This window comes from Acyrthosiphon pisum, chromosome A2 (genome assembly GCF_005508785.2).
Source record: "Acyrthosiphon pisum isolate AL4f chromosome A2, pea_aphid_22Mar2018_4r6ur, whole genome shotgun sequence".
Taxonomy (NCBI): Eukaryota; Metazoa; Arthropoda; class Insecta; order Hemiptera; family Aphididae; genus Acyrthosiphon; species Acyrthosiphon pisum.
The window spans coordinates 64,666,983-64,679,625 of NC_042495.1; the positions used below are offsets into that span (position 1 = coordinate 64,666,983).

Consider the following 12,643-nt stretch of genomic DNA (forward strand, 5'->3'; position numbering starts at 1 on the left):
CGAGTACACAGTATTCCACAATAATTATTATTAAGTGTTTTAGAATATAAAATCTTATCGTAATATATATTTTATTTTAAATGTTATATTTGTAAATTAGATTAATATCGTTATTTTTGGTATTTGATTATTAATACCACATTTAATTTGAAAATTGTGTAAAATAAATATTAAATAACTACTTGGGTATAAAATCAGTTAAGAAATCGTATTATGTTATTATAAAATAAACGGTATCTAATTCAAATTGCAATAGAAAATGTTGTTTACAGGTTCAAAGTTTTATAAATACAAAAGTACATAAAATATATACATCTCAAGTGAAAACAACTATTTAAGATACCTTTCATTAAGTCAAGATCTATCATAATATTACGCTTTACGTATATGATATAAATAAAATGTTCCTAAAGTGGCTATAAATACTAAAATATTATACTTTAGTGTTTACTCTGTTAATCACTCTGTTTCATTTATTTTAGTTAATTGAAATCTTAGTATAATAAACTACTAACATAATATTTGTTTTTATAATTATTGAAAAAGTTTTACGTATAAAAAAGATGGTCACAGAGATCATAAATCTTGGTGTGAGTTGATTGGAAGATGAAAAAATGCACCATAGGAATTTGGAATTTAGTCGTGTTCTATTGTTGTACAAATCAATTTATAATGAATTATCAGGACTACTCTTGATCTACTTGTTTTTTTTATTGTCCTAAGTTCTCCAAAAATTGAATCTGATCAATAATACATTTTTTAAAAAATTGTAATTAATTCACAAGACTATACAATCGAAAATCTGGTAAAAGTTTTCTTATGCAGACTCTGTTTCCCGAATCCTTTCCCATATTATATTATTAGATAAGTTCTAATAGTAGTTAGACAATATCTTTGATGGAAGCTTTGAACCTAATACAACTAAATTCGTGTAGGTACATAATATCTTGCGTTTCTGATAGATTGATGGGTACGTACTCACAGATATTACCACACCCGACCACTTATATATAGTGATTTGTCGGTGGGTAGGTAATTGGAGTTCCTTTGTTTCTTGAAATGTCGTAAACACTGAAGACAATCGTAATAATTGTTACTGAACATGCCACTGAGTTGTCACTTAGCAATTTCTTCTGATAAAATTGATAAAATGTTCACAATTGACTTGGTTCACTTTTGTCTATATTTGAGCAATATCTATATAATATTAAGTAATAAATACTAATAATAACTAATAACTAATACGTATACATCCCACATTAACACTATCACTTATATAAAATAATTTATTGTTTAATTAATTTTAAAGTGATTAGATGCGTAATTGTCAGTTGTATGTGCTGATTAGACACTATAATAGCAGTGTTGGGTGGTAACGTAACGAAAGTAACGCATTGATGTAACAGCGTTACTTTGTTTGTAACGTGTTACGTAATTTCATTATAATTATTTCCAATTAACAAAAATGTAATTTAAATTACTTTTGAAAAATAATATTTCTATAGTGTAACGCGTTACAGTTTCGACTTGTTTAATACCTTTGTTTCCACCAGAGCACGTTTTGTTAATTTGTCTTCCCAAAGTGAATTAACAAAATAATATAATATAATTATATATTATATATTATTTAATTAGATTTATCTAAATCGGTACACAGAGCACGTTTTCTATGAATATCTAGCGTAGACTGCTGTTATAAAGTTTTTATATACACATATATAATTATTATTATAATAATAAATATAGTTTTTTATAGGTACATCTTGATTGACTGACTGATTTAACATCGTCTGGCCGTAACCACTGAAGGCTGAAACTATGAACTATGAACATAATATTATTGTAGTCAGTAGTTTCGTTTAATGATGTTAAGGCACACTAAGCAAACATTTTCGATATTAATATATTATGTATTATCACCTTTACCCAAGACTATAAATAATTTTATTTTTATTTTTATTTATTTTACAATACAGGACGAACCCTTTAATATATGAATATAATAATTTGCTTTATGGAAACGAGGCTCAATTTTACAGTGAGAATGCTGGGTCAGTATTGGCAATGCGCATAAGACAGATGATCGGTGAGTTAAGATAGTAGTTTGAAGAAGAGAAAGGTATATGGAATGGAACAGATTATCGTGAACGGCGGGAGGGGACATTGAATGAGACACGGTATAGTGATTCTGGACTGTCAATTTTAGAGGAAAGAAGATTAGAGAGAAATGATAAGTTAGCTGAATAATACCGAATGGCGAATATATCGGTGCTATGGAATCGGCGGCGACCAGATATCCGACTCGGCCGGCGGGATGATTCCACTGGGCGAAAAAGAGGGGTTATCGGCGGACCGCACCGCTATCCCAGCTGATACTCTCCGTGATTTTTGACCTGGTGTCCTGTGGAGTCATGCTGGACCATGAAACATGTGACTATACAGTCACCGTGGGTCCTTCACTGCTGACGTTCTTGTTCCTACTGCTACCTATTATAGTTCTATAAATCACCCGCCGTGTGTCCCCCGGATGTACTCGCATATTTCGTTGCGCAATAGTTATTTTCTTAAAGTATCTCGATACTTTCCGTTCGGACGGAGACACAAAGACAGAATATGAAGAAAACAGTTCCTTGATATGAACTCTAAAACAGTGGTTCTCAACCAGGGGGAAATTTAGATATTGCACTGGGGGAATATCCTGCAAATATAGTGATGATGAAATTACGAAAACTTTGTTGGTAAAATAATCATGCCATTTTTTAATCAGTAAAATTTAAAACAGTAAATTAACTTTACTTATAATATTTATAAAAATATAAAAATTAAATTATTAATTATTAAGTTACCTAATTAATATTTTATTTTTAAAATGATAAAAAAAATAAATGTAGTTAGTTGTATATTACATATATCACTGCTCCAGATAATATGGTGTAATCTGTTGGAGAACCTGTTATATTTAGATAATTGAGAGAGAGGGTTTTCAGAGCCATATGATTGTATGAATTATATTTTAACCGTAACTCGAGAGTTTCAGGAAAGATAGATCAAATATTCAGTTCTAGTTGATATTTTTTATTATTATACAATACATTACAACAATCTTAGTTACAGATTAAATATAGTAGAACGAAAGACTTACGGATAGTATGGTCATCCGGAGTTTCCTTAGTGGCTGCTGCTGTACTTGTCCCGGAACTAACTTAACTAACTAACGTAACATGGTGTGTGGCTTATAATTTTATATATTATTATGCTAACAATTGTATGAGTATATGTATACCCGGATAACTATATTATGTTTATGTATATAAACCTTCTTCCTTATTATTACTATTTATGTTTATACTTGGTCTTCAACCTTTTAGTACTCGCGACCCACGTAAGATATGTAAAAAAGCTAAAATTGCTTAACGCTTTGCAGTAGTACTATTAAAACTGAATAAATAAAAATTTAATTTTAGTAGGTAGAATATTTAATTATTATTAATTGAAAATGTATAGAATTCATATGAAAATATAAAATAAAAATATGGTACAAACAATTTAATGTGAATTATTTTTTTACCTTAGGTATATAATATTATAAATTTAATTTTTATTTAAAAAAAAAGACTTAACGCGACCTAATTTTAAAGCTTACGCGACTCGAAAATTTTCTATAATTTTATGATGTTTTTAGATTCTGAGCGGAGCGAGGAAGCTAGTGGTTTTACAATGGTGTTTTTTAATTTTTAAATTTTTTTTTTTAACCAAACAAAATTTTCACCATAAGGAGTGACTCGATTTTAACTTAATATGGTATCTTATTTTTTAGCAAATTGGATCAAGGTGGTACTTTAGACAGGTAATTTTGCAATAGTTTTTAATTAATGCCACCATAGAAATGAATAATGACTTTCTAGCTATTCCATGGAGACCTTTGATTAATCATTCGTTCATAGGCTGATTATCGTCGGTAATATTTTGGGCTTAACTAATTATTAGTGTATAATTAGTTATTACAACCATTCAAAAGTTAAAAAGATAATAATGACTAATTACCTGCAGGTGAGTTAAAAAAACTCAACAATTTGCTCAATTTTATCGTTATTTATTTCGTAACATTTTAATAAGGCATATTATATTATATATTTATGACTTATAATATATTATTAATATTAATACTATTAAAATTTAAAACACAATAATTATTACACAAATATTTACATCTAGCAGTTTACGTCATTGCTCTGACATGACAATATATTTTTGAAATATTAACTATTTAATACATATAAACGACAAAGGTATATAAAATCCCTGTATATAAAATTCCTGTATTAGGAAAAATTTACTTTAAAATAGACTTAATTTACAGGTTAAATATATCAGAAACATACGAAAAAATGTCAGTTACATAAAAAATAACAAATCAATAAAAAAAATTATAGTGTGGGAAAAATCTGTTCTAAATTGTCTTTGCTAGAGCACAACTCACTGAGACTGTTATATAATGAAGAAAATAAATTATACATTTGAGATTTAAATTCTATTTGAAAAACTCAGAAATTTCTTGTAAGGTTTTGTTTTCGGTTTCTGGTAAACAAAAATAGAAATATATACAGCCAAATATACCAATAATACCATTTATAGTAAATACATTATAAAATTCCACTAAATTTGAATAATCTGGATAATATTTTGTCATGCAGAAGGTGATCACAAAGAATGTTACTGTACTAAGGTTGCTGGCAATGTTCTTGCTCCTGAAATCAATATAAAAAAAAAAATCATGATTTATAATAAAAAATAAATCTTAAAGATGAAAATATTCAATATAATATTTTTGAACATCATTACTTTATAAGGTATACCTACTACAAACATTTCAAGAAGAAAATATTATTTGTATGGTCTTTATAGTTAAGTGAATTAAAATTAAAAATATTTAATAAGTTCAACATTGTACATTTGTATAAAAACATATTGTTAATAAATGTTTCTTAAAAAGTTTTTGCATAAGTAACTGTATTAATATAAAATACTCAACTACCTACAATCTATCTTAAATACATATATTTTGACTCACTTTGCAGGAAATATTTCAGATAAAAGTGTCCATGCGATTGGCATTAATCCAGCCGATGCAGATAAATTATTGATAAGAAAAAGTATAAGTACTATCCAAGATTTTAATGGTTCCGCATTTGTCCAATTAACACCGATTAGGCCAATCATTATATAGCAAACTGAGCAAACCGATAATGAAAATAATGTTAGCAATCGTTTGCCCAATGTACGTATTAGAAAAACTGCCATTACACTTCCCGCCATACAAAGGCTCATCGTAAATGACTGAAAGTACAATGCAATACATAAGAAAACTATAAAATAATAAAATATATTATTTAAATAATGTTTTCTACTAAAATCAGGCCATGTAACTTTAAAGCCATAACCTGGTTTGTTTACTAACTATTGTCCATTCGACGTTTACGGGTGCGGCAAATTTATTAAATATTGATACTAAATACGGTAATAGTGGTAATACAGAAAATAAATTCTTGAAGAAGAAGTACAGCATCATTAAACGAAATGGTCTTAGTACTTCGGGCTTAAGAAGTTGTTTCCAAGCATTTGTATCATTTTTATCATCTATAAAAATGTGAGGAAGTATTAAAACAAATGAATAATATAAAATAGAACAAAATAATATACGCGTGGCACAGCATATTAATTTTATTATATTACTCCGTACTCGGTTCGTCACTTTTAGCGGGCACACTGTATTTAATCATTTCTTGAAATTCGTTTTCACATTTTTCGTGCGATACTTTTCCTCTCAATCTGCGGAGATTTCGGTTTGCTTTTGAATGTTTTCCGTTGGTCAATAACCATATCGGAGATTCTGGTGTCTAAAACATGTATTATGGTTTTTTGTTAATTATCAATGAGCCCGCCGGAAATATCGATTGCGTTGGTTGTTGGTACCCGATTACCGTCAATATTATAATAATGGTCAAAATTGGAAACACCGTTCCCAATATCACCGTCAATCTCCATTGCTTGGTAATACTGTACATCATAGTCAATATTATGGTTCCCATATAGTAAAATATGTTCATTGACGAAGTCAAAGTGCCTCTTAGTTTCGGCTCGCACACTTCCCCGGTGTAACCAAGACACGGAGCATTCAGAAGCCCCATGCTCAGTGCCATCAGACTTGAGCTGGCGTACAGCATTTCTACATTTTTCGCGTAATATAGTATGATCTGAGCTACTAGGCCCGGTATATTTGTTAGTATCATACACTCCCTGTGACCAAGACGGTCCAACAAAAGCAAAGACAAAACATTTCCCAGAGGAGTGAATAAATATTGCAGACTACCTGAAATGTTATTTAATATTAGAATTCATGCTGTTTCTCGTTCTTAAAAAAAATTAATTTCTTTCTTTGTTCCTTAAATATAGATAAAACTAGTTTATTCGAAATCTTTAAGGTGCCTTTAAAGTTTACAATCAATCTTGACTCTTGTCGTCCATAATTTAACACATTATCATAATATTATTGTGTTGACATAAACTATACATTTGAATTGATTATAATTCTTATAATTGCTTCGTTATAATTGATAAAGTGTATTTTCTGTCAACCCGACTATAGCGCTTTCTAATACCTTATATAAAAAATATTTATATACCTAGTGACTATAAGTCTCGATACTCGATAACGATTACCAACTTACATACTTAGAACATTTTAATTATTTAAATTTCTGTGTAAATAATTACTGGAATGTAATGTTATTGATTTTCCTTTGGGAGGGGGGGAGGGGGGGGCTGGCGCAACGTACGTATGGACAATTTCATTTTTTTTTTTTATAAAGGAATTTGTGCCGTTCTTTAAAAATAAATTGGTTCCAGAAATCCGTTCCTTTTAGGTTTTAAAACTAGTTTCTTCCTAAACACATGAAATGTGAGTATAGTTTACACTTTCAGAATTCTTCTTCAACAGATTGCAGACAATTTATATACTTACCAAACCAAGATGCTTCTTCGCTTGTTATGGTCAAAAATTCGTTTTTGTCATTAAGTGTGTTGTTTTCTAAGACACCTATGACTATTGTGGAAGTTATGACTTGTATGCCGAGATCAATTTGCAATAACCACGGTCCTGATATCGCCCAGCACTGTAATTAAAATGTACGTATCGTTTCAGATGGAAATATATTACAGTAATACCTACTTAATGTATTGCATGATAACTATATATCACTTTCTTAATTCTCTAACTTTAGGAGCGTGATCTAATTAATTAAAAAAATTACTTGAGCTAAAGTTGATTTGATTCCATAATCATATTTATTTTTTTCTTCCATATTGTAGAGTGGAATCCTTTACTTTTCTACAAATTAAGAATATAGTAATCGGTAAAAAAAAAACAAAATTTATTATGAACTATTAGTAGTATTATTGTCACCATAAAAGGTAAATATGTTTTATATTGATAAAATTTGAAATTAATTTAAATTGAACTCCCCTTAATGATGATATTTTAATATTTTAAAATTTAAGTAACCACTGTATAGAGGGTTCTATTTAATGTACTACACTATTATTCCTTGGTTATAGGTGACTGCTTTAATTTTTAAAAACAATATTATGATTAAATAATTTAACGTTTTAACGTATTGTCTCCAAGTTTAATTGTGTATACATTTGCTACTAAACGTCTAAAGGTACAAATTACAAATTAATTTCGGTTGTCTAAAGTCAAAACCGATTCATTGTTTCTAAAGATTTTACTATAATTTATATTCAAGATCAGTATATTTATGTGGTTCATAAAATACTAATTTATAGTTCATAACTCATAAGGTGTATTATAAAATAACATATAAACATAGATTTTGAAAGCTGGCACTTATATATTGATAATTAACATAATAATATAGCCTTTGGTATTCGTGTAAAATATGAAAAATATAATTTAATGAACCATAAAATATATTTTTTAACAGAAAATTATATTGTCTAATATAAACTTACAAAATTGGAATTATAGCATGTTCGTTTGAATCAGTTTATATGAATATAATTCCACTTGTACTGATTTTAAAATACGTAATGTTATGTGGTTTGATGCTCGTAATTAATCTTCAAACATTAAGCGCTTCATAAATCATAGCTTATACTAACTATATTATCAGCTATCACGTGATCTAGTATGTATATTACCCTTTTTGTGTAACTATTGAGCACAATTGAAATTGTGATTATCTCACAACGATGTATTATAATATCAACCTATTTATCACATAAATTGTATTATTAAAATAATAAAAATATGGTAACAGAAAATACATTTTTTATAATAAGTTTACGCAGTCAGTCATATTTTATACGTATTTAAAAAATATTATTTTTTTATTCCATTAATACATAATGTATTTTATGTATTATATGTCATAATATGTCAAATATATATCCATATTTATATATTATTAGCTCTCTCATCCGGCATTTCCTGAGACAAAGATTTGTTTTTTTTTTATAAATTTATATTTGTACAAAATTGTATACCTATAAGTATAATATAATACATTTTAGATAATCCTATAGAAAATACCTAGCTGATCCTGTGTAATTTGGCAAATAGCCAATTTTATATGATTAAAACTATGTTCAATAATTGGTTATTTAATATTCGGGGTAATGGTGTTCAAAACTTAAAAATGTTCAATATATTTATATATGCTATACATGGCTAAACTCTGTTCGCCGTAAGTTCACCCATTGTTTTTTTTTTGCGCACTCAGAGTATGGTGAAAACGTTGTGACAATACAGTTCACTGCTTATACACAAAGGTGGGCAAATTAATGAAAATAATTAACTCAAGTTAAGTTAAGTTATGAAGACACAATATCGATAAGTTAAAAGTTAACAGTTAACAAATTATAAATTTAAATCGATAAGTTAAAAGTTAATATAGAAAAAAATATTAACTTAACTCAGTTTAAAAAAAGTTAATCTATTTTTTTAAATTAGTATGTAAATCACATAAAGAGTGAATTGTGTCTTTCTAGTTTCTAATTTATAAATTATAAAAATCAATTTTATTGAACTTTTTTCATAATGTAAACTATATACCCTTTTACTTTACTATTATTTATTAAGTTAAACTATACTCATCTCAAATTAATAATTTAACCAATATATTTTTTATATCGTATAGCAATTGAATGTAATAATACATGAAGATGAGTACATGGCCTTCATACTATCAATTATGTAATAGTAATATTTACGTATAAACGAAAAATTTCAAAATGTTTTTAACTTGATAGATATTTTTTAAATCAACTATGAAATGCTAAGTTATTTCAACTGTAAATTAAACTAGTTAAGTTCATAAGTTGATTAGAAAATAAACTAACTAGTTAAGTTAATAAGTTTAAAAACAATTAACTTTTTAACTTAGCTTTAACTTTTTAACTAGTCAATGCCCACCTTTGCTTATATATCGTGTTGTATCATGACGTGAAACTGTAGAACTACATTGAACTGTATATTGTCACAATTTTTTTCATATACTCGGAGTGCGCAAAAAAAAAGTTCGTCAACTTACGGCGAATCGTGTATGCTGTATTACCCGACGTTGCCCTTAAAAAACAAGTCTGTCGTTTTTACTAAATTCAACCTACAGCAGATAAATACGAACTCCTAACTTACCTAACCGTACTGAAATCCGATGTAGAAAAATCCAAACATTCACATGTATAGATAAAGAAGAAAAATAAAAATTTAAAAATTAGAAAAAATCAATTTAAAGACAAGCAACAAATTGGTCCACTGAATACCAAAACCGTGGTTTGAACTTGAGACATTCTGTACTAAAATACATAGAAGTGTCACATGCCACATGCGCCAACAAGCTTATCGCATTAACAATAATAATAATTATTAAAACTAATGGCAACCATTTATAAACAAAAATTTCAATCTTAAATCTCAAAATCCCTGTTTGAGCACCTCCCCGGGTTGGACCTCTAATTTACCCTTTTTTAAGTAGCCTATTTTCTTACCAAAGGTCTCATTTATCTCTGTGCCAAATTTCATCGCAATCGGATGAACGCTTTAAGAATGCATAAAGAATTTAGACTACACATACAGACAAACAAAAAATTAGCAATGGACACAAATATTCTGAACACGTTTTTTAGTAGGCAATTGGTTATTAGGTACTCTATGCGGGCTAGCTATTATATAGGTAGTAGGTATGTCGATTGGCAAAATTGATAACATATGTAGTTTTGTGTTTATTTTCTAGTACCTACGGTTTTTCATTACATAATATATTATCATATTTTAGAATGTAATTAATGTATTCTATGCGTTCCAAACACTACACTTTATATTAAATTCAATTTTTTACGATAAACCTGCCAAAAAATAAATAAACGGAGCATATAACAAATTACATAACTATTTCACCGAGATTTAAGTTGGACTGTACAAACATATTATATACACACGTGTCAATATGTAAATACAATCAACGAAGTGCGGCGATAATCCACAATAATAATCAATACTTCACATTTATAATACTATAGGTACGTATTATCAAGGCTGGGCAAGTTAATGATTTTTTTTTAGTTAAGTTAATATAAAACGATTTAGACTGAAATAGTGTAAAATAATAAGATTAAAAACAATATAAATTAACTTTATTTACTTCTTAAAATTAAAAAATTAAAAAAGAAATTTAATAAGTTAACAGTTAAGTTAATGAAAAGTCAAAAGTAACTAGTCAAGTTAAAATGTTAAAATAAAATTAACTTTTTAACTCTCTAATGCCCAGCCTTGCACATTATAATATACACTCACGACTCACATGATAATATTTTATAAACACAATATAGGTTTTGAATAACAATCAAGGGTGATCGATAGAAGAATATAAATAATTGTATAACCTAAAAGAGAACTTGTGAACTTGTGAATGATACCTATAGGTGTCGTGATGTGCATTATTCCCTCTTCGTAGGTATACCCTGTAAAAGGACTTAGGACTTTTGGTCCCCGTTTAAAAACGCCGCATACGGACATATTTTTTTTTCATCATAAAACGTTCTTACCTATATAATATAATTCAAATAATAGGTAACAATAATAAATATTCAATGTTTAATATAATATTAACTATTTCCGCGATACTGAACAAAGTAAAAATAATTAAAAAGTTAAATACTGAAATACAAATTAATTTTTTTTAAATAAAATGTTTTAATAGTTTTCATTGACTCAAAGAAAAATATTGGCCTGGGACCAATTGTCCGTGTATAAAATGAATGTGCTCCTTACTCGAACATTGTTATTGAGGTCCATAAGCAAGGGCATTTGATATAAATATGAAAAGGGTTTTTTTTTATTTGGCAAGAATGTAGGTTTAGATGTAGTATACCCGATAATCGTGGTATACATTTATTTTTATGACCTCTATATTATGTGATAAATAAATGATTTTTTTTTATGGGGTTTAAACCCAACAATTATGGCCATTAGCTGTTTTTAGGGGTGTGTTACGATTGCGTATGATACGATTGCGTATGGACCTTTTACATTATTACGATTGCGTCCATTCTACCTATCAATACTTAGTGCAACGCGTTGCCGTTCAAAATCGTGAAAATATGTAATATAACTTATTTTAGAAATCGATTGCTTATATTTGATACAATTTCATAAACGTAACTGAGACTATTATTTCCAGGCCAATAGGTAGTTTTTGGTAATCTATAAAATACTATGAGATAAGATTAAATGCCGATTTTTAATCGGATTTTCTGGCGCGTGTCACACGTTAGCATCGTTATATTAGACATTAGTATTTAGTATATGACCAACTTGTCATTTAATAAGTCACTGGTTTTAGTTATAGTATTAGTAATATTGCGGTAACTATGGAAAATTCTTTAAAAATTATAATGTCAGAACGTGGGAAAGAGTTATCTGTGGTTTCTTCACATAAATATCGATTTATAAGAAAACGCAAAGACGAATTGTTAAAATGGATATGTTATAACAAAAGTTGTTATGCCAGTATTTTAACTGATGTCAAAAAAACTCAAGTTATTGCGGTAATCGGTGATCACAAACATGAAGCAATAACACCTCAAAATATTGACCTCCAAGTTCTCAGAAAAAATTGCAAACGAAAAGCCAGCGATTCAATTTCAACTCGACCAAGCAAAATTATACGAAAAGAATTACTGACAAATGTTGGTACAGATATTGTACATAAGGATATTTCTTCTGTCCGAAAAGCCATGTATATGGCAAGACAGAAAAACTTTCCTATACATCTTGTGAGAGTTTACCAGAGTGACCCCTAGTAAAAATCACCCACGGATCTCTGGGACTTGAGATCTGTGACCTGCCAGCCGTGTCACGTGGGAAATGTGAATTTCACTATGACAGAACTGACAGGTTTTAAACACGCATCGGCAAACTGAATGCCCAAGATTCATAATATAAGGTGACACTGAATAAATAATAATAACAAATGATTTGGGTTTAAGAGGGATAGGATAGTATAATATATTTCACGTTGACACTAGAGTGTATAATAATAAGTGGGTCTTTTTATAATAATTT

At 28.4% G+C, this 12,643-nt stretch overlaps 1 protein-coding gene across 1 annotated transcript; it reads right to left on the reverse strand.

Moving 5' to 3' along the window:
- Positions 1-4,077: 4,077 nt before the first annotated feature.
- LOC100159380 (facilitated trehalose transporter Tret1) lies at positions 4,078-8,279 on the reverse strand. Its single transcript, XM_001951160.5, has 8 exons — positions 8,032-8,279; positions 7,311-7,387; positions 7,022-7,172; positions 5,982-6,370; positions 5,741-5,897; positions 5,459-5,637; positions 5,072-5,337; positions 4,078-4,748 (listed from the first exon to the last, which is right to left on the reverse strand). The coding sequence occupies exons 2-8, from the start codon at positions 7,359-7,361 to the stop codon at positions 4,532-4,534; spliced, it is 1,410 nt and encodes a 469-aa protein (XP_001951195.1). The 5' UTR covers positions 7,362-7,387; positions 8,032-8,279; the 3' UTR covers positions 4,078-4,531.
- Between the last annotated feature and the right edge of the window lie 4,364 nt (positions 8,280-12,643).